The sequence below is a fragment of the Brachionichthys hirsutus genome, unplaced genomic scaffold, assembly GCF_040956055.1.
Source record: "Brachionichthys hirsutus isolate HB-005 unplaced genomic scaffold, CSIRO-AGI_Bhir_v1 contig_274, whole genome shotgun sequence".
Classification (NCBI taxonomy): domain Eukaryota; kingdom Metazoa; phylum Chordata; class Actinopteri; order Lophiiformes; family Brachionichthyidae; genus Brachionichthys; species Brachionichthys hirsutus.
In genome coordinates this window covers 1-22,990 of record NW_027180486.1, presented here as the reverse complement: position 1 = coordinate 22,990, position 22,990 = coordinate 1, and the positions used below count along the sequence as shown (strand labels likewise).

At 39.8% G+C, this 22,990-nt stretch overlaps 3 protein-coding genes across 3 annotated transcripts; 1 reads left to right on the top strand and 2 right to left on the bottom strand.

The window, feature by feature from the left end:
• Positions 1-1,791, bottom strand: LOC137915388 (chemokine XC receptor 1-like). Its single transcript, XM_068758726.1, has 2 exons — positions 929-1,791; positions 1-46 (listed from the first exon to the last, which is right to left on the bottom strand). The coding sequence occupies exons 1-2, from the start codon at positions 1,789-1,791 to the stop codon at positions 1-3; spliced, it is 909 nt and encodes a 302-aa protein (XP_068614827.1).
• A 1,158-nt stretch (positions 1,792-2,949) lies between these two features.
• On the bottom strand, positions 2,950-4,029 carry LOC137915385 (chemokine XC receptor 1-like). The gene has a single exon (XM_068758723.1). The coding sequence runs from the start codon at positions 4,027-4,029 to the stop codon at positions 2,950-2,952; it is 1,080 nt and encodes a 359-aa protein (XP_068614824.1).
• Positions 4,030-6,693: 2,664 nt separating this feature from the next.
• On the top strand, positions 6,694-18,512 carry fyco1b (FYVE and coiled-coil domain autophagy adaptor 1b). The gene is made up of 17 exons (XM_068758722.1): positions 6,694-6,754; positions 6,840-6,946; positions 7,337-7,462; positions 9,003-9,109; positions 10,060-10,203; positions 11,579-11,675; positions 11,792-14,200; positions 14,436-14,528; positions 14,725-14,843; positions 15,085-15,252; positions 15,436-15,576; positions 15,938-16,146; positions 16,262-16,403; positions 16,680-16,778; positions 17,416-17,626; positions 17,942-18,051; positions 18,170-18,512. The coding sequence occupies exons 1-17, from the start codon at positions 6,694-6,696 to the stop codon at positions 18,243-18,245; spliced, it is 4,419 nt and encodes a 1,472-aa protein (XP_068614823.1). The 3' UTR covers positions 18,246-18,512.
• The last annotated feature ends 4,478 nt before the right edge of the window (positions 18,513-22,990 follow it).

The following is a 22,990-nucleotide window of genomic DNA, read 5'->3' as shown; positions in this document are numbered from 1 at the left end:
TCACACATGCAGAGATAACATTCGGCACCAAATTCTCTCCCACAGCCTGCCAGGGAATGTGTGAGCACACCCGTGACTGCTCTGCCCTTGACTTGTATCCATTCATCCAAGCGTGCTGGATGGTTTAGTTAATTAAGCTTAATCTACCCCCAGAGACAGATATGAGTGCTGTTACAGTGGCCCGCTGAGCTCTCCCTGTACACTCTTCTCTGGACCCCTCATGGAGCCATCGGGGCCACGCTACTCAACCATGTTCAAGTACACTGACGGGGCTCTGGAGAAACATATTACACAGAATAGAGTTAAAATATCTGGAACGCAGAGAGGGGAAAAAGGGGGATTAAGAAGTTAGATCAATGGAATAATGTAGCTAAATATTATAGGTCTGCATGAACACATATATTGCTTCTTTTTCCATATTTTGATCTGACCAGGTATTTTGGTCCATTTATTCTCCCAAAGAAAAGTACTTAAACATCCTGGTCTGCATCAATGGAATATATTACTAAAAAAAATTAAATTTGAGTTTACCTGAAATATATTACAGTTAAGTATCAACATTCATTCCAGCAGGCTGAAAAAGTGCAAATTATAAAGAATTCTAACTTATTATCATGCTCACCATCAGGTTTTAGTTCCTCCTTGATGCAATCATTTACTTATTCTATTTAAAATACATTTACATAAAGATAATTTTAAGCATACCAGAGTGATGAGATACATAAAAAAAGCCAAAAAGCATTAATAGATTGAATAAATGCATGTAACTATGAATGTCTATTGGGAGGGTAGATCCAACACGACAGCAGAGTTTTGTGCAATAAAAGCAACATTCTGAATAACAGAAGTGATCGGTCCAGTTCCTCGCTCTCGTTTCTTCTTCCTGGCATTCTCACAGTGTAAAAGCTGTGAAAAATGTCCTCTTAACTTTTTTGAGAGCATATATAGAAGAGGGTTCATACAGCAGTGGGAAAAAGCAAGTATGCGACAAATTGAATAAGCAATGTATAAGTTATCATATTCATAACAGCCTTTGGGTTTGTACAAAGACTGGACAAAGATTATAGTATTGTAAGGTCCCCAGCAGATAAAAAATGCTGCTACAATACATAAGACCACCACGACAGTATGGTGGCTCTTTCTGTTTGAAGCTTGCACAACTGTCTTGAGGATGGCAGAATAGCAAAAAACAATGATTGCAAACGGGAGAAAAAAGAGCAGTGACATTTGGAGGTAATATCCCAGGTCGACATCAGATCCGCCAGAGGAAAATTCACACTTGGAAACATTGTTCCAGTCAGTTTCCTCTCCCACCTTGATAGCGTCGCTCACAGATGCTGCAATGCTAATGAGCCAGGCAGCTGCACAAGAGACCATTGCACACCGCTGCCTCCTTACAGGGTTACCTGGCCAGTGCAGCACCACTGTTATGAAACGATCCACAGTCATGGCAGTCAGCAGAATGATGCTACAGTATGAACCAGCCACGTATGCTGCAGTCATAAATTTGCAGAAGAAGTCACCGAAGACCCAGTGGTGCAGGTGGTAGGTGGCCCAGAAAGGAAGAGTGACGGTGAAGACCAAGTCAGAGAAGGCCAGGTTCAGGATGAAGATATTGGTGACATTTCTGAGGTTCTCATAAAAGAAGAGAACACACAAGAGCAGAATGTTCCCTGTGAGACTGAAGATGAAGATCAAAATGAAGAAAGCACCACTGATGGTTTCAAAGTCAAACATCTCATCACAATAGTATACCACATCCAGACTGGTGTTGTCATCTCCGTCGCTCATTGTGGTGTTGATGATTTCTAGGAAAAAAATAACACATCATTATTTGACAAAATGTACTTAAAACTGAGCATATGTACAATTTTTTCATGCACTGTATTTATTTTACCTAAACTAATCCTTTGCAAAATATTCCAAAATACTTACTATTGTCTGCAAGATCAGTATTTATGGTAAATACAGAGAAAGTTACCGTGAATCGGCCGTAGCGTCGACTTTATAGGCGGCCTGAAGGAAAATCTGTGGAAAGAAGAGGAAATCATAGTTGTGGTTTCTCTTTTACTTTCACATTAAGTCAGAAGTGCTGATTCTGAGAATAAATATACTTACAATTCAAGCAAAAGAAACTTGTCAGAACTTCTGTTTTTTTACTTGGAAATGGCAGAGACAGTCCAGAAGTGAAATTAGGTGATTTTTATTTCACTGGAAAGCTTGAAAGAATCAGTGATGGCATCATGTGAAAATAAACATTATAGCAAATCAATTAAAAGTTATATACATTTTGTAAAAGAGAGTGTGTCTATGAAATATTTGAAGAGATGTTTTAAAAATATTTGATCCAAAAGGTGAAAAAGATCAAATCCAGGAAATCAAAGTGAATCATATCCAGTTTTACTATGTCAAAAACAATACATGATTATTATCAGAATCAGATGCATGCTGCAACTTTAAAGAAGTCATTACATTGTAGACCAGATCACCCATTTTATTATGACAGTGTTAACATGCTGAAGTTAGCCAGAATTTTCTTAGCATATTCATCTGTATGATCATCTCTACCGTTACCGCAGCCATTGCTGGGAGAAAACTAAACATTTCCTGCTCCGACTGAGTTCCCATTGTGCCAAGATCTGGTGTGGATGCAGCAGAAAACTCTGATAGCCAAAAGAGCATGTTACACGCCTGGATGTTTAGTTGCCACATTTTGTAATTATTTGTTTCCACATCAGAGGGGACCAATCCTTTATTGAAGCAGGCTAATATTAGAAACAGGTCTTTATTTCTACTTCAGTTGTACTTTCTGCTCTGTTCAGTTTACCCTACTAAAGATTTGCTGCTGCAAAATTATCAGTAATTTTTGTAAAGGAAATACAGGATTTGCATTTGATTATTTTGTCTTTATCCTGTCTTAAAGTTGGGGTTTCACTTCTGCTGTCTAAATTACAAAGAGAACTCATCACCACTTGTTATGGATGTGATTGTGTTTCGGCTTTGCCTGCTTCTGCGAACGCTGCTGTTGTTGTGGCCCCAGCTCTTCAGCATTCTCTTTAAGTGGTTTTTGAATTTAACTCCTACAAACACGTAAAACACAGGATTGAGGCAGCAGTGTGAAAAGGCAAAGAGACGGCTAATGTACATGCCATAATCCAGTTGCTTTGATATTTCACAGCTTTGAGCCAGAGCCTCTGAGTCCGCATATGGCTGGGGCCAAAAATATAGCGACTGTAGAAATATTATTATATTGTAAGGTCCCCAGCCCAGAAAGAAAACAAACATGAGAATGAAGATAAGTTTTAAGGTTTTGCTCTTTCTTCTTTGGGCAGCGGGTCGCAGTAATCTGCACATGATCTGAGAATAGCAAAAAAGGAATACCACTGAAGTGACAACAAAGAGAATGTTCTGCTGGTAGATTCCCCATAAGCTCCAATAAGAATTCACATATACACAGTGACTCTGGTCCAGGACTTTGGTGAAGATTAAAGCTGGACATGAAACCAGTACACTCACTACCCAAATAGCCAGAGATACCAGGACACTGTATAGGCCTTTGGGGGACACGATGTCAGACAGAGGATTCATGACGGCTACGTAACGTTGAGCAGTCATCAGGATGAGGAGGATTCCGCTACTGTAGAAGCCAACATTGAAGATAAATGTGACTATTTTGCATGCAGATTCCCCTAAAGTCCATCCGTACATGTGATAGTACATCCAGAAAGGCAGACCGGCGGTGAAGAAGAGGTCTGACACAGCCAGGTTCAAGATGAAGGCATTGATGAGGGATTTTAGATTCTCATACTTTGTCAGGATGATAATGACCATGATGTTGCCAAACAGACTAAGGATCACTACAAAGGAGAACAACACAGGAGTGAAGATGGCTCCAAAGTGCACAATGCTTGTTTTGTCACACAGTTCATCATCATAGTTGTAGGAAAAATAGTCTGTGGTTGGGTCAAATCCTGGGTCAAGCGTGATGCTTGAAGTAGCTGCGACTGCAAAGTCTTCAGTCGTCTCCATGTTCCCTCAGCAAGAAGCCAGAATCTAAATTCAAAAAAGAATTCTTAAAGGGGTTTAACACTTTAGTTTTTATTTGCTTAGACTGTGAGCTTATCCATCTGTACAATTTCTGATTTAAATAGAGTCCAATGATTTTGCTTTGAATAGAAATAGATTCAATTAAATGGCAGTATATCTGAATACAATTCATTATAGAATAAACAAAAACATTTGAAAAAAATTGCATTATTTATGAAGAGATTAGCATTTCTTTGTCAAGATTGCTTCATGTAAGCACCGTCAGCTTACCTCACGCGAGTGGCTGACAGAGACAACAGCTTACAATGAAATTAAACATTTAGCTGACAAATAGAATTCAGATTGTTTGGACACTCCTGTGGTATTTTTTGTTTTCCCCACAAGGCTGACGTTCTGCTGTAAATGTGAGGATGATGCTGAGCTACAGCTCAGCATCATTCGAACTGATTCGAACTTTCAGCTTGAATATGTGTGTAACCAAATATTTCAAATAGCACAGTCAATATAATGTGTGCTTAATTTATTTCAACAGAAGTTTCATTTTTATTATTTTTGTTACTGTTAAAAGATCCGTACTGTGACCGCTAACCTCAACCTTTTATTTTTTCACCACACTGACTGCACTTTTCACATAGTACACGTTATAAATATGTTTTTAAAACAAGAAATAATTTTACAAGATAAAACATTATAAATGTCAACTTCATTGTGAGAGATCAACATGTCATTTAATTGATAGAAATGTACTATACCTGCCCTAAGGTTGTGCAAGCATCAGAGTTCTTTGGACAAATGTCACAGGGAAACTAAACTGGGGATTATAAAACTATTGACCTCATAGGTGAACAGAAACCAAGCACCTTTTTCAGATCTGCTGTCTGTGGGTGTAACATTACAAGATAGGTTCCCTTTTAACAATTAACACTTGTTTTTACTGACTATTTATATTATTTAAGAATTGTTAGCATATGCACATTGTTGTTGATATTAATAACAAAATAATATAATTAATATAATATATTAACATTTACTAATCTTTTTTTTACTCCCTCTGTTTTTGAGCTTTACACAAATACCTTTCTGGACATTAATTAATGATTTTATTCAAGAACAAATTTAATTGCATCATCAGAATTCACACATGGTAAAACTAATCTTGGGTATCCATCTAGAGCCTGGTGATTATTTGGATTATGGTAATTCGTTTTTCTTATTTTGAACTGTATTATATGTTTGTTGCATATTTTGAAGAAGTTCTTTGTTAGTTCTCTGTGCTAGGGTATTTCTTTAAAAAACAGGTTTTTTTGCACTAAACGGCGTTCATTAAAATAATACATATCAAATATATTGTCAAGGACCACATTTTATTTATATGTATATTCCTTCAATATTATATGATGCATTACAAATCCTTAGACTGAAATGTGGTGCACAGTGGCACATATTCACCAGGTGGTGATCATAGTCATGCGTATAATTTTTCATTTTATTTTGTATTAATTATATTGAGGCTGTATTTAATCAAACATTCTTAATGAAATGAAAATATATAAATTCATAAAGGTTTTTAAATAGGAGATAGAGAAATATTTTGATTTACCGATCTACCTGTATAATTATCATAGACATGTCAAAAGGTCAATGGCATATTATCTTGTCAAAATTCACATCATACAAATATGTAAAACACCTCGTCACAAAATTATTTTTCATAGATGTTCTCATTTCATACTTCATAAAATACTGACATCAAACTTGAAACATTCCTCTGCGTTTGTTTACATATCATTTCTCTCTCATCCTCAACCAAACTTGGACTGATTTTCTCAGGAACAGGAAGCCATTTATCCAGTAGGAATGTCGATCCACTCCCAGTGCCCGCCCCCCCTGCGGTAGCAGGTTTCTGCTGTATCGTCTACAAACAGGACGCTGGACAATTTTACTTATCGCGTACGTCTGTTATTTCAGTGTAAATCTGGTATATAAATGGTTTCCTTCGTTTACTAAATAGACGAAACTCAATAGAGACGGCTTATTTGATCAAGTTACATTTAACACGACCAGGAAATTAATAGCTCAGCACAGGCGCTCTCGCCAGCATTGAGAAAACGAGGACTGTGTCAGGGAATTGTTGCTGTTTTTGAAGCCTTTTGACAGTGTAGGAGACAACCTCGCTGCTTAGTAATGGTGGCGGTAGCTGACATTAAATGCATCTGTTGTCAGAAGCAGCTGGTAAGGTATGGACGCTGTCTCCGCAGTCATGCGCTCCCACCTGTCGTCACAGCTTTAAATGTTCCTCCTCCGACTGAAGGCGAATGTTGCTAACTTTCCCTGAGCCGCTGTTTCACCAAATTAAATCCGTGGACCAATCTGGAATGTGTCAATTGTCTCACTTATTAACGCATATATATATATATTTTATTAAAGCAGAATTTTTCAGCAGAGGCAAATATAATTTAGGGTAGTACAGTTTGTGTATATATCCTTGTCGTGGTGGCTTTTTTCCCCATATTGTTTCTGTCTCATGGATTATGTTTGTTCCATGGATATTAATCAATTCCAGCATATTGAAAACAGTTTTAATGTTGTCTCTGTTATTTCTACCCCACATGCAGACGTTCTTAAAGACACTGCCCTCGTCCTGCAATGGCATCGTCCTCATCAGTTGGAGATAATCAACTGCAGAGAATAATCAGAGATCTGCATGGTAATTAAGCTGCTAACAGTATATACCTTGTCCTTTCCCGGTCTGTGCATAGCAGTGTTTAGGATGTTGTTTCTGTCTTGTTTAGATGCAGTGTTAGACATGAGGAAAGAACACAATGAGAGTGGTGAACCCATAACTGATGACAGCGCCAGCCTGCACAAGTTCTTCTATAAGATAGAATACCTGCTGCAGGTATGGTATCACAGCACAACAGCACAAATGTAAAGACAATTGAGTCTGCATGTGAGTCACATTGAGCCAAGTGAGCTGCGAAACAAATATGCAGTATGCTATGGATTATTATTTTTAACAACTGTGAGGACATTTCTCAGCTGTATCCATATTTGTGATGCGGATGGGCTCGTCCATATAAACATTTGTATTTCTTTATCCACCCACACAAATGACTTGTTTTCTCCACTGCACCCACATGAACATTATATGCACTAGCTTTCAAGGTTAATTATGTTTGAGGAGAACTTTTTATGCAAACCAGAATACCTGTTGTTCTATACATTTTGCCAGACAAGCAACAAACAAAGTGATAGGTAATGCAATAATGAGGAGATGTGTGTTTCTCAGTTTGACCAAAAGGAGAAGACAACTCTTCTTGGCCAGAGGAAAGACTACTGGGACTACTTTTGTGACTGCTTGATTAGGATCAAGGGAGCTAATGATGGCATCCGCTTTGTCAAGGCCATCCCTGAGGTGATCCTCCTGTGCAACACACTCAGCGATCATTTGTGCGTTGGCCTGCCACATCATTCAACACATTCACAGTGACTATAACCATGTGACTCATCTGCTCAATCTGGAACAGTAAGACTCAGCGTTGCTAATTTAATAGCTGCTGTAACAACTGTACTGTTGAACTAAACTGTTTTCTCCTCACCTCCTACCTTGGTAATTTATCACGGTGAGCTTTACGTTGGGATAAACAGTCAAATTAGTCCTAGTTTTTAAGGATATTTAATATGTGACTTTTGATTTTGTTGTGTCTGATATGGCTGCTACTAATAAATGTTATTGTCATCAGGCATACTTTTAATGTGGTTGCCGTAATTGCTTAGTCTATAAAAGGTAAGTCTAAAAGAGGTGCTTTATCCTTCTAGTTTTGTCGTTGCAACATCTCAAACCAAAAGATATGAAATAGCTATAATATATATAAATACTCGACATTTTTAATGTCAGGTACCTCATTGTTTTCACCATTAGTCATTGCAGGTTTTCCCTCCTAGAAGGAAGTCAGTGATTGTGAATATAAATGCCTGTGCATCAAGACTGTAATGCATTTTCTTTGTTGTCCTCCAGCCCCCTGTCCTTTTGTTTTTAGTATTCTATTTCTAAAGTGATTTGATATGTTTTTCCACATTAATGTGACTTTTGACTGTCAGAGCCCAAGGCGATCTCAAATCTTCAGATGTTGTCAAACCAAGAGTATGAAAATGTACGAAGATCAGCCATTCATTGATTTCAATGATGGATGATGATGCTAAATACCTCGGAGTCAATCTAACGTGATGCAGCTCATTATTGAATGACATAAAGTCTTAAGTCTAAAATGTTATTATATAGCAAAGCATAAATATAGTTAAAAATGTCATCACAGAGTTATACACATTGGACATTATCAACTGACTGCTCATTACTTATTAGAAACTTTAAGTTACTCCTTAAAATATTACTTTTAGTCTGTGTTTGCTCTTCTCGTTTCATTTCTGTCAGTCTGGCAGAAGCCTCCAGCTGGTGCCCTTATGGTGGCTCTGAATGTCTGTGCTCTCACCTATATCCCTCCATCTGCTTATGGATTGGAGAGTGTGTCCTTCCAGATGACACAGAACATTGAGTGTCTGAACAGTGACGACCTTTAAGCTTAAGCATCCTTAAGTGCCATTTATTTTTGACACAAAGCTTACACTCAATTTAAACTAAAACTGGATTGGGTTCATTCATTCTGACACTTCAAGTTAAACAAGAATACACTGCATTTCATTTTTAAATGCTTAGAAACAGGAAAAAGAAAATGGCAACAACCAAAGTCATGCTGTTTCCATAAGAACCAACTTTTGAACCCATTCCACAAACATGCATGAAATTAAGTGGCATTAAAAACATAAGCTGCCCAGGCTCCTGGTAAACTGATCAAGCTGAAAATTTAACTGATGCGATATAATTAATTGTGAAACTACAATTCTGATTTGTTCATGAAAGATGTCCCTGACTTAACTGTATCATTTTCTGTCCTCAGTTGAAGACGTCACTGGGGAAGGGAAGGGCCTTCATCCGGTACTCACTCGTTCACCAGCGTCTCGCTGACACATTGCAGCAATGCCTCATAAACCAGAAAGTAACGAGGTCAGAGACACACACACACACACACACACACACACCCTTCTTGTTACTCTCACTTCCTGATTTATGTCTTATTTCTGTTTTTCAAGAAAGTGGCACCCATTAACTTCCACTTCCTCATGCTTTCCTCAAACCTGTTGTCCAAGATAATCATGAATCCTTTTACATGTACTGTATGTCTTTGTAAATGAGACCGGTGAGGCTGCAGGCTGTCTCTCTGACACTCTCTGTATCATGTGCATGCATGTCTCTGGGTGTGTGTCGAACAAAATCCACCTACTAATCCCTCTAAAGCTCAATTGAGCGTCATCTTTGCTCTTCATTCAGTTCCTTCATTATTTATTGTCTTGTAACAGAGATGACGTAAAGGCTTGCTCAACAGCTCATTTCCACAAATAGTCTTCGCTCTAAAAAATAAAAGTGAAAGCTATTGTAATAATTTCTTTTTACACAGATCACACAACAGTGCCACAACAAAGACCCTCCATTACTGCACCTTTATTTGTTTACGGTGATCAAAGCAACAGCAGCGCATAATAGCTGCATCAAGGTTTATGGTTCGGTTTAACATTTGTGTGATAAGGGGTAAAATAACAACGATGTTGACATTGTCTGTTTGGAGGACGAGGAGCTCGACACACTCCCAGTTGGCAGACATTTCTTCATTATAACTGTGCACTGCTACTCGCTGCTTTTTTAATCTCCCAATTTTAGGGATTTTATTGTCAATGAGTCACAACCCCGTCTCGTCTTATTGCCTTGCGTACGGATGTCAGATTCATTGCCATTGCTTCCTTAGTGGTCGCCTCAGACGCAGGTCGTCATACAATCGTCCATTATACCTTTGTAGCATTTATACGGAGAGCGTTTGGAGTAAAGCCATTACAATCCCACTATAAATTCGGGAGTTTAAAGTGGTTTTATGTATTACTGCCTGTATTCTTCTCGCACAGTGACTGGTATTATGCCCGAAGTCCCTTCCTCAAGTCCCGCGTGACAGCTGACATTATCAACAATCTTTATGAACTCAACCAGATCCAGTATGATGTGGCAGCCAGAGGTTACGACCTTGATGCTGATTGGCCAAACTTCGCAAGGTAACTCATCTCTGGGATATCTATTGAGACTAACAATTATCAGTTTACATCCTTTTGTTGAACAACTATAAATAACTAACAACACTGTTAGTTAAGGGATTCAACATTGTTGGTAAACTGATTAGAGATAATGGTGTAAATGTTACAGCTCCGTCCTTGTAAAACGACAAGCAGTTGCGACCTATAAATGTCTATTCTAAAAAATACAAATTAGAATGAAATGCAATATATAGTGTTCTACGTCTGTGAGTGGGCCACACAAATCTGACTTGTATTAGCATAATTATATAAAGCAATATCATGTTGTAAGTAAGTACCAGGTAGCTGATTTATTAACATTAACCTTAGAGATCCAAAACTTGGTGATTGTGTTTTCATCCTATAGATTTGATTTAAAAAAAGAAGAAGTCAGTTTTAACACCAGCGTCATTAAGGGACAGCCATACGATTATCTCTACACCTCAGAAAACACATCCGAGCTCACTACCTCTGAGCAATTAAGATGAATCACTGGATTAATGCAGCTAATGGAAAATTGTGTTGGAAGTTATTTCAGATATTTCACAACATTAAGTAACACTTAATTATCTGATCACTCTGCACGTTCACAGCTATTTAAAAAAAAAAAGATATTTGAATGTGCCTGTGGGTGTTGACGATGTGTGAGAATTGATCGCTGTTCCTCACATCAGCACCTTTCCAAAGAGCTTTCACTACTTTCTTTCAGCAGAATTTTTCTGTTGCTGTTGTGCATCACTTGACTATTAAATCTTACAGTATAAGACAATGCAATGCAGATCTCAGGTGTGTAACGAGGCATGTGGGTGGACACCCAGGAGTGTAGGACAGGCTGTGCTTTTAGTGTGTATGAGAGAGGCGGAATAAATATATAAGATCCAAAACACCAGTGACTTAAAAAGTCAGTCTCAAAATGAAAATCGAAAGTTTACTTCTAGCAGAGATTCTGAAGATTATATAATTCACAAACGCACGTGAGGTATGTTTGATATGTTGAAATTCCCTCTAGTTTCTCTTAAGTGAAAGTACCTCTTCTGCTTATCATTTCCAGTTTGTTTGGTAAGTTGTGATTGTATGAGTTACCTGGAAACCCACCCACCCAAATCTGTATGTTTTGACAAGCGGTTGGAAAATCAGGGGAAGAAGTTTGTAATAATTTAGTCATGTGAAAAATGAAGACGGTGCTCTGTTGTTAAACATTTAATCAAGTTCAATGTATTTGGTGCTGCTATACCACCTCTTAAATTCTCATTTATGTTAACTTAAATTCCTCTTCGTTGTTAAAATTATTTTCTTGTTTGACTTTTACCAATTATCAGTTTTTGAAAGACCTGTTCTGTGTCTAATTATCTGCAAGGCGAACATTAGGAAGTGCCTCATCAGCTTTCCTGTGGAAGCCTCCCAGTCGCTGCTCCAGCATTAACAGCCTCGTTAGCAGTTACACGCACTCACAGGTACACATACGGGTAATTGTATTCAACTAACTATGCAACAACTGTGCACTTTAGAATGTGACTACTTGGATTTTAAATCTGCTGACCAGTGTTGTCTTCTTCTTTTTACTGACCAGGCACAGGAATGTCTCCCAGTATCGGACCTGAGTCAAAGTCTTCTTGGTGAACTGGGGGAACCTTCTACGTGTTCCATTGGGGAGAACCTCCGCATTGAGCTTGACCAGTCTGAGCTCAGACAGCGAGAGCTTCTGGTCCGGGTTCAGGTGTTGGGCAAAGAGGCTACTGAACTGAAAGATTTGGTTAAAGACCTTCAAGGCCAGTTATTAGAAGCTCGGAAGTCCTCTTGCCATTCAGTGCGCACTGAATCCCAAAGTAAAACTAATGGTTGCAAGACGACAGAAACCTGCAGGGAAGCGATAAACGGTGAGCTTCAGGACAGACTCGCAGCTGCTGAGAATAAAAATATGGAACTTCTCTCCAAGTTGGATGAGACACTTAAAGAAAAGGGACAACAAACGACTAGCTACTGCGACTCAGCCTGGAAAATTCAGGAACTCCTGGATAAACTCAAGACAATAGAGGAGGAGAGGTTGGAGGCAAAGAGAGAGGCTGAGGATAGAGCCAGACACGTTGAGCGACTATCACAGGAACTACAAATCAGGGAAGAGGAGTCGCACAACAATGAAGAGAAGCTGGCTGAAGTCAAAGCTGGAGCAATTGTTGAACGCGAGGAAGCACTTCAACGGCTGGAAGATCTCCAGAGTGCAGTCAGTCGAATTCAGGGGGCCCTGACGTTGAAAGAGAAGGAGACTGGGAACTTGCGAGCCCAGCTTCAGGATCTACAAGAATCACTGGAGTGCAGAGAGCGGCAGGCAGAGGAGCTAAGGAAAAGATTGCTGGAGGAAAGGGGGGAGGAAATGCAGAGATTTAGCATGAGCGCTAGCCTGAACGAGGAGCTTGAGAGTCGCCTCCTGGATATAAGAACAACCCTAAAAAACAGAGACAAAGAGCTAGCCATTAGCTCAGAGACTATCAAGCATTTAGAGGAGCAGTTGGAGAAACTAAATGTTGAGAATGAAAGTTTGAGCTCTAGAATAAATGACCATGAAGATTCCTGTAATCAAATAGATAACCCCGACAATAATTGCCAATGCAGCAATTGCAATGAAATGAACGCTAAGCTACTCCAAACAGTTGCAAAGAGTGAGAGCAGCATCATACAGCTGACCGAGGCCAGGTATGCTTTGTTAGAACAACTAGCTTCTTTGAGAGCCTCCGAGAAACACCTAAAGGACAGAGTAGAGGCTTCAAAAATGTGTGTGGAAGATCGTGAGAAGCAGCTTCTGGATGAAAACCTGCATTTAGAGGAGACTCTCCAGAAGACCCTCATCAAGAAAGAAATGTCTGATTCTCAATTAAAGATTCTGGAGCAGGAGTACAAGGAGCTTCTGGACGTTCAGTCCTCATTGAAGAAGTCGTTAACCACAACTCAACTGGAAATAGACTTGCTCACTGCCCAAACTGCTAAGTTAGAGACGAACCTCACAGTGTCCCAAAGAAGTCAAGCAGAACTACTCGATAAACTCGAGGAAAGTGAGGTTAAACTGAGAGACCAGGTTTTTACCTGTGGGCTTCTGCAAGTTCGAGTCGGGGAGCCGGACAGCAGGACTGGGGAACTGAACAATGAAAAAGGAGCTGCAGAGAACAATGAAAAAATGCAAACACTTCAAGATGAGCATCAGACATGCTCAGTGGAAACTAAAGAGATGCCTTTCAAGCTAGTTATAGCAGAGGCTCAACTAGAACACAACCTGAGAGAGGTACAAAGGCTCCAGGAAGAGGTAGTGGAGCTCAGGGCTCAGCTTCTTGCAAGAACTGAGGAGAGGATGAAAGTTGAGGCACTGCAAGAATTGACAGAGTCCTCCAGAGAAGACCTCCGAGACTTAACAGATCAACTCAAAGCCCAGGTGGAGGAGCTGAACCGCCGGCATTTGGATGAGATTCTTAGATCCCAGGAGCGAGAGGAGATTTTAATCCGGGAGCGTGACGGCGAGGCACAGGCTCGAGCACGCCTAGCTGCAGAGGTGACGGCCTCCACAGAGGGGTTCAATAAACTGAAGCTGTATTATGATGCATTGTGTGTGGAGAACAGTGAATCCAGCGAGGCCCTCCATAGAGCAAGCACAGAAACAGCTGAACTTGGTGTCCGTGTTTGTATGCTCACCGCTGAGAATGAAGAAGCACGTCTCCGCTGGGAGGACTCGTCAACCAAGCTGGAGGAGAAGACAACTCAGGAGGCAGAAAGGCTGAATGTCTGCATCGAGCAGCTTCGTCAGGAGAACATACGACTGCTTGATCAGCTCACTGACGAGGAAAGACTGTTGGAAACCAAGCAGGAGCTTCAGGAAGAATTGGATAAATCCCAACAAGAAGCAGAATCTGCACAGGAGGCAAGTCACGGGGAGATTCAGGCCCTCCACCTCCAGCTCGGCAGCCAATCCATGAGCCACAGCAGCCAGCTCGAGGTTAGTCACAAACATTTCAGTGTAAGAAACAAACATAATCAAGCATGTGGTGAAGTGATATTTTTTTGTCATCAGCCTGTAGTGTTTGTATTTATGCTATGATATTTCTTCTGATAAACTATTTTACTGTTTACTCTGCCTTTTTTTCTCTTGAGCACCCTGGTTGTGAACATTCTAAGTTCTAGTTCCAGCCAGCGAAGCAGTTGATGATTCTGTGGTGTTTGTCCGCATTCAGGTTGTGACTCAAGAGTTACAGGAAGTGAAATTATTGCTGACACGGGAGCAGGTGAAAATGGACGACCTGGAACAGAAACGTGAACAACTTGAGGTGAGAAGCTGTTTTTGTTATCACCAACAAAGTCCGAAGGTGTTTCTTAAACTGCTAAACACAGTTTACCAAATGCATGTCTGTATCGCTCTCCATGTTTTTGTGCATCAGCAATTGAAGTAATCACAACATTGCTGTCACAGGCACAATCACAAAGAACCAGAAATAATTTCTTGCTCTGCTGTATTGACTGCAGACCGAAAACCAGAGATATTGCCAACAGATTGAGGAGAAAAACGCCCAGATGGCGGAGTCTCAAAAGCTCATCCAGCAGCAACAAGACGAGATAATCCATCTGAAAGTGAATTTATCAAGGTGAGATACAGTATTCATAATCACACATTCTGGATCAATTAGAGCTCTGTGGAAAAAACGGTCCCTTTTAAAATAAAAACATCTGACTATTTGTATGATTTATCCATGCATTTTGCTAACTTTCTAGAGTTTTTTTTTTATTAAATCCTAATATATACAGTATGTGAGGCCAAAATGTTTGCTGAGGAGCCCAGTCCCGTTTTGACAAATTAGTATGTTGCCTGTGTTTGTATGCATTCAGGTCTGAGGATGATCTGGCGGTTGCTCAGCTGTCATGTCAGGAGATGAGCGGAACTCTACGGAGAGTCACACAGGACAAACAGAGCTTTGATCTAAGGACAGCTGCTGAGCTTGATGATCTTTACCGCACTAAAATCAATTTGGAGGAAAGGCTTGTCGAACTCATCAGGTATTATTAGCATGCTAATTATTAGCCTTATTGGGTTTGTCTTTTATCTTGGCTTAGTTTTTTCATTGTGTGGATAACTTGATTTTATACGCACAAATCAAGGTGGTACCTCGATTTCAGACTTTGTTCTGGATACAAACATGCTTAAATTGCATATCCAAACGTAACTGATGCTCTCTGTAGAGAGAAAGATGCACTCTGGCAGAAGACGGATGCCCTGGAGTTTGAGCAAAAACTACGAGACGAGGAGACGGAGAGGGATGTCAACTACTGTCTAGGTTGTCATAGTCAGTTTAGCTGGTGGATTCGCAAGTACAACTGCAGGTCAGATGGTCGTGCATTACAAAGTAATATATCAATCACGCTAACCAATAACAACACATCTAACATTCTGCAGAAGAGCAGCACTCACTGATGATTACATAAAGTCCAGATAAAGACTGGGCCCTCTTGTCTGAGAGGGAAATATTTTTAAGATATATTTTTTAAGATCAAAGCTGAGAAATTATCACAAATTGCTTGCTTTCTAATGTGCTTCGTGTCTCACCGCTTTCAAGAAAACATTCGTTTATTTCAGATATGTTCAGTGCACAATACGCAGTAACTCGTCTTACACACAAAGCATAATTTGCATTTTGAAAGGAGCAAAACTAAATTTATGCCATCGGGCCTCGTCGACTCGCAGACTGTGTGGGCGTCCCTTCTGCTACAACTGCTGCAGCAACACCGTGAGCACTCAGCAGGGCGGCAGCAAAGAACGTTGCTGCGCACGCTGTTCCAGCCAGCGCAGTGCAGTAGCTGAGCGCCACCCGCAGGAGGAACAGACTACCAGCACACCAGAGACACCTTTCAGTCGACTGCTGCAAGCTGGGAGAGCTTTGACCAGTATTTCAGGTTACTAAACACACACACACAGTGTGTAAGATGAGCTTAACGCCTGCTTTCAATTAGTTTTTTTAGCAGACACATCCAGAACAATACGCAATACAATCCAAACGCTCATTTCTAGGGTCTGGTGAAGATGGCAAACAGGATGATGGTGTTTTTGACATCATCACAGAGGAGGAAGTGAGTGGGGTTTTCGACAGTGACTCCCTTTCTTTTGCTACCGCCTGCTCTTCAGAAAATGGACAGCAGAGGGCAGCACAGTCGTAAGTATCTCACTTGTTCATTGTTCATAAAAATGGTAAAAGGAAGTGTAGCTTGTTTTGTCTTTTACATGGATTGCTGTGAAAACAGCAATTTTATCAGTATTTGCAGCAGATATACTTGTGCAGCTGTACTATATGTGTATTGTCTGATTTTAATGCTGTATATATTGATATCTATATATTTTTTCTGTGTATACTATGGGAGCCATGTCAAAGACATGTCTTTCCTTGAGCTTCACAAATGTATATAAATTCTGTCCATCTTTCTATCAACAGCTTAACCAGTACAGGGGACATCCCATCAGAAGAAACTGAGGACACCAGTCCTGCAGTACAGGATGCTGAGATCTGCTTGCTAAAGTCTGGGGAACTCACGTGAGTTTCACATTCAATTATTAAAAGAATTGGTCACAAGAATCGAGTCAAAAGCTTTTCAAATGAAGTTCATCGTGTATTCCTCTGATGAAATCTTTGCTCTAAGTCTTAAAATGGGAAGGGATATATTAATCTATGTGGTGTGGGTCTTCCTAAATGGGAGTTGTTTTTGTTTGTCTCCTGTTAATTAGGGACAGGATTCTGGAGTAACAAGGGAGGAAGCTTTAAGGTGTCGTGTCAGCAGGAGAACTGTTTAGTTAAGATCGAACCTTTAGCTGCTAATCTAGAATATATTGTGAATCCTTAAAGGGGGACCTTGATTTTACACCTGAAAGTCAGTTACACATCTTGGATAATGCTGTTTCATAAAATGTGTACAAACCATTTGTGCCTCTACATGAACTGATGTCACTTGAGTCATCGTTGGTTAGACCTGGAGCCGCCGGAGCTTCTTTCATCCTGGATTAAATGGACTAAATGAAACTACAAATGAAAGAATCATCAAGAGAAGAAACAGCATTGACATCACCTTTTGTGTTGTTGTTGTCTTGGCTACTGATCACTGATTATACGCTAATATTTGCCACTCTGCAATACTTTAATCTTCGCTGCCTCATTTTTTGTTCTCCAACTGTAGACTCTCTGGCCGATTCGCAGTGGAAGACATCTCACAGTTTGGAGATGAAGCCCGAGAGCTCTTCATCAAGTCCAGCTGTTACAGCACCATCCTCTTCACCATGAGCAGTCCTGGTCCTACTGTCAGCTGGACGTTCACCTCCGAACCCAAGAGCATCTCCTTCAGTGTGGTCTACAGAGAGACTACGGAGACACCGCTGGAGCAGGCCAAGGTAAGGAACAAATGCAGTCGGCCCCGGACCATGTCCACGCAAAACCTGTTGCCATAGAAATCATAACCAGATGTTGCTTTGAGGCTCTACATGCTTCAGGGATGGCATAATGATTAAGATCCTTTTGTTCTCCACAAAATTATTTAAAATTACTCTGGATTGGAAAGGAGACTCTGTTCTGCATTTTGATTTTATAAAATGCTATTAGCCATTGCTAGCACTTCTCATTCTGCAAACAAAAGCAGCATTTCTCTGCTCTGGTAAAAAAAAAAAAAAAGAAAATGCCAGAAATGACGTCTGTCTTTGCCTCCACAGGTCTTGATCCCACTGACGCGCTGTAACTCTCACAAAGAGACAATCCAGGGGGAACTAAAAGTCAGAAACCCTGGAGAATACATACTCATCTTTGACAACTCTTTCTCCAGGTACGTCTTGCTGTCTCATGAAGTTTGGTAGCTATTTAGCACAAACTAAATATTTGACTTGCATCTAAACAGGAAGGACTAACGGCAATCGCAATGCCCTCTCTTTCCTGTTAATCAGATTCATCTCAAAGAAAGTGTTGTATCATCTGAGTCTAGACAAGCCTGTGGTCTACGATGGAACCGACCTCCTTTGAATATGATGGGTCAGAGGAGAAGTAGGTGCAAAGCTGCCTTTCAATCAAGCATCCAAGCATCCGATGTACAGATGTTGAGCAACCACCATGAAAGGTTACAGTTTAAAATCTTCCGCCTGAGCTATCTGCTTGATCTTTGGGTGTTGTGCATCAGAGGATTTCAGGTCATGGCAGCCTGTAGAAACAGACCCTGAAAACAAAGTTGTTGAATGCGGTTGTGCACTTCCTTTTGAAAATCCTTGATTAAATGCAGCACGAAGGCCATCAAACCGCACTCCTGCCATGGGTGGCTGGAGGATTGTTGTATATTTGATCGTTTAGAACATTCAGGTTTCTAAGCGTTTTTCTTTTTTTACTGCATCCTTTCAGAGACAAAGCAGGTTTTGCTGTCTAATAAACGTTTGTTTTCTTGTTTTTGTCTCGTCTCTTAAAGTCAGTCTAAAAGGGGTTAATGTGCTTTCTCCACAATGTCAAAAGTGCATTCCCTCTAGAAGAGGTAAGTATGGCTACAACCCCGCACAATATGTTTAATTCTACATGGTCACATGAAAAGAAAAAAAAACTAATCAGAAAATACAAATACAAGAAAAAATAAAAGTACTTCATGATATAAAATAATAAAAAATATAACATTAACATTAATCATGTCCTTATCTATAATAATAATATACCCAGAGACTAGAGATGTAAAGTCACATGTCTGGCAAAGGATTGTGTTGCCTGAACAGCTTTAAGTTTGAAAATGATTTTAAACTACATTTGTTTTACGAGCTTCAACTTAGAATTAATGAACTTTTTCTTATCTTTAAAATAATGTTTGGGATTAGCCATTAGAAACTTAGTCCTCACTGGTTTATGTCCAGAATTCTAAAACTGTGTTTTTTTTACTGAAAATGCTTCAACTGAAGGGAGGTGGTCAGTGTTTCTGTGGGTGGGAACTCTACTGTGCACTTTAGTCCTCGAGGGTAAAATTAGGGATCACACGTCAAAATCTAATTATCAGTGCTTTAAATGTTTCGTTTTTCTCCCAGCCTCACATAAATAGTCGTGTTTACTTCTCTTTTTTTTAAAGCTTTTTTGACTGCATTCTAAAACACATAAAAGATGCCTTTGGCTGAATAGATAATTGTGTTTATTTGATTGCTCTTCTGGGTTTTGCTGTGTGATGTTAATGCTGGAGTATATTAAACTTAAACTAATTTGAATCTGAACATGTAGCCTTCAAATAACACAAGCCCCAAAATGACTGTTATATTTCAGTCTTAAGTGAGGCTTTTTATTTGAATGCATTAGTGTTGAAATGTAACTTCAGTCACTAGTTTGTTTGAATTTGAATAATAGTTGGTTTTCTGTATACTGACATAAATAAGATGAAGCGCTGCTTTGCCATTCAGCAGAGAATTTTCAACTGAAATGTCTTCTACTACTATTTGTAACAGTTTTAATATGGCATGAATTAAAAGATGAGGAAAAATAAGATGCTTTTATAGATATTTGGATAAGAAGAGTGACATTGATGATTGATGATGAACATGATTGCCTTTTATTGTTTCTGTTTAAAGGCATCGAATCATGACTGCTGTGTAATGAACTTTTGAAAGGGCTTTTTGTCTGCCTGTATCCCATGAGCCTTTGTGCCGGGTAATTTCTTTGTTTGTTTTTTTGCATCATGTGTGACTCTAGATATTTACTGCTCGGGTTTGTCAAATGGAAGCCATCATTCTCCGATTTAACCTGTGAATTATTTTGGACAAATGGTTTATTGAAGTAGGAATGATGCACTACAGATTTATAATGATCTATTTAAGACTGTTGACAAATAAACAATGGTTGTGTGGAATCACAGTGAGCTGCATCTGGCCTGATACTGTAATACTCACATCCTGACCCCCCCCAAAAAATGCTTCAACACTTACATGAGGGGTTACCATGACATTTGCTGTGTTAATGTGTTAGTGGAACTCTGAGAGACATTCCCTTCAGGCTGGCTGTAATTTATTTTTACTTGTTTTTCTGTTCTGTCAAATTTTGCAAACATGCTAAACCAAGGTGATAAACAAATCCATAGCATGGCAGATTAGCATTAACATTCTACATAGCCACCTTGTGCTCAAGGCTAAAAGATCTTGCAAAGATCTTAAAGATCAGACTTAGATATACACAATGTTTATACACAACTATGTTGTAACATTAATAATAATGTAAGCAGATTAATCTTACCTGTGGAACCACCAGAGGACTAAGTGAATAAGGTATATCCTGGTTATAAATTTTTATAGTATGCTGTTTTTGAAAATTTCCAATCTGAAATTTTTGTACTAACAATTATGATACATGGACCAACTTCAGAAAACCGCTGCCAGTCAAAGTTCACAAGAGACAAAATGTCCTGACGATTTCATCATTTGTCCAGATATTTATTTTTAAAAAAATTACAGCAGTGCGCAGCTCCACTTAATCTGTAGCATATTTTTGCTGCATAAACACACGATGTAATACATTTGTGCTTGGATGTAATTTTATTTTTATGCAGGATGGGGCAAAACGATTTATTTATATGTTGTTGAAAGCATCAGTTGAAGCTTAATGTGTGTTTTGTGCACAAATCATTGTTTTGGCACGGTGTCCACCTGATAAGCGTTTATGTCGAAGAGGCCATTTTGTTTCTCAAGGTTAATGATCTGATTGTAAATCCTGTCACGTCCTCTTCCTCCACTGCCCCCACCGTCACCACCGCCTCCTCCTGCATGGCTCTTCTCTTGCCTTTCTCTCCTCCTCCATGCTGCCTTCACTGAATCTATGATTTGCACTGTCACCGTATTAACTGTGTGTGTGTGCACACGCATTCCAAACACTATACATGGAATCAGATCTTCTGTAAGACTTCTATAAAATACACTCTAAACGTCTAAGATTATGATCAGTCAGCCACATCCCTTTCCGTCTGGTTACCCAAAATGTGTCATGAGTAATTTGCCTGAAGTGCTCTTATATGAAGTGACGTGTTCGTCACAGTTTAACCTCTGGCAGTAAAATATGAAGACATTAGAATAGTCAGTCCAACTTAAAGACGATCGAGAAACAAAAAATCTAGAATAAGTTTAACTTTGCTTTTCAGCCCACAATTTAAAAAAGATAATATAAAAACACATCCCAAAATGATGTGAGTGTTTTTGTGTTACCGTGTCTATCCGTCAGAGAACTGTGTGCTAATGCAATGTTGCAATAGGTTTTGTGCTCCTGGTACGTACGGTGCCGTATTGTGAATGCACTTGTTTTAGCAGTGAACAGAGTTGTCAGAATGTTGGTTTATATTTTATTAATAAAGTTTGACTGACTGAATTATCTGACCGTTTTGTTGACGTTCCCTTTAGCGCGGCTCCACTTAGTGGATGCATAGCGCAACCCCAGCCACTACAGTAGTTTCTATTCCATGCGCCTTATAACGCGGTGCGCCTAATATGTGGACAAAGTTTTCAAATAGGCCACTCATTGAAGGTGCGCCTTATAATGCGATGCGGAATATACGGTAGATGTTTTAAATTATAAAATGAAATTTATTCAGCGGTGAAGTTCTTTATGCTCTTTTTTTATATGCAACGACTTGTTGGAACAGAACACACATAAGTGACTTTCTTATATTGCCCCCCCCCCCCCTGAGGGGCTCTGCTTTTGTGCTTTCTACCCCTCCACGCTTTAGGGAAATGAAAGACCTCTTTGTGCAGCAGGGATGGCAAACCCCGACACATTCTGCTATTAGCTGTACTCTCGTGTCTCCCTACCACTGGAACACCCTCGTTCAGTCGGCTGACTGCAATTTAGGCTCACAAAACTTGGACTGGCATTCTGTGCCATACCATCAATTTTAAATTAAATGGAGTCTTGAGCAGAGCTTCCAGATGAACAGACTGTTCGGCCTTTCGCCTCTGTTCATGACAAATCCTTGTATAGGGAGTACTGAGATTGGTTACACTTTAAGGATTTATCCACTGTCCACTGGCTCACCTGCACTGGTGATCCATGCATTGCACTCAAGGACTTGGATTATGGTTGCGTTGATTACCATAGTCCGGGCATAAACCAGCCTGCAAAGGGAAGGGAAGATTGTCTAGGTCCTTCTTCCTGTTTCGACGTGTAGCTGTTACTATCATGTCTGGTTTTAATGCAGATATCAGTACTGGAAGTACAAAATTACCCAAAAACTGATGTGCTGACTTCCCAGCTTTGTTTGAAGAGCCCTTCTTTCCGCACCTTGTTGCTTTAACACTTTCATTTTGAAGAGACTTTGTATGTCTGCAGCTTTTAAGCTTAAACTAGTGCACTCATTCTCTTTATCTGTCTGATTATCATTTCTCTCTCCCTCACTTTATCGTTCTCTTCTGTCTCTATCTCTCTATCACACTCTGCCCCCTCTGTCTCCCACACCTCTTTATCTCTCCATCTCACCCCCTCCTCTTATCCGTTTCTAACTGAATGCATTTATTTTTCCCACGTATGTTTCAGAAAATGAAGGAGCTGAGTGTGAATATTGATGAATTTCTCCTTCACCGATCGCCACATCAGGTATCGATACCTTTGATCTATCGTGCCTGGACTTAAGTTTCTCTTGTTACTTCCCCGAAGCTTCTCAGCCAGCCAATATCGGAGTGGTTCAGACAAATGTGCAAGATTACAGAACTCTAGAGAATATGGATCTATGGGGGTGATCAATAACTGAAGCAGATTTGCAAAGAAGCATGGTAGGA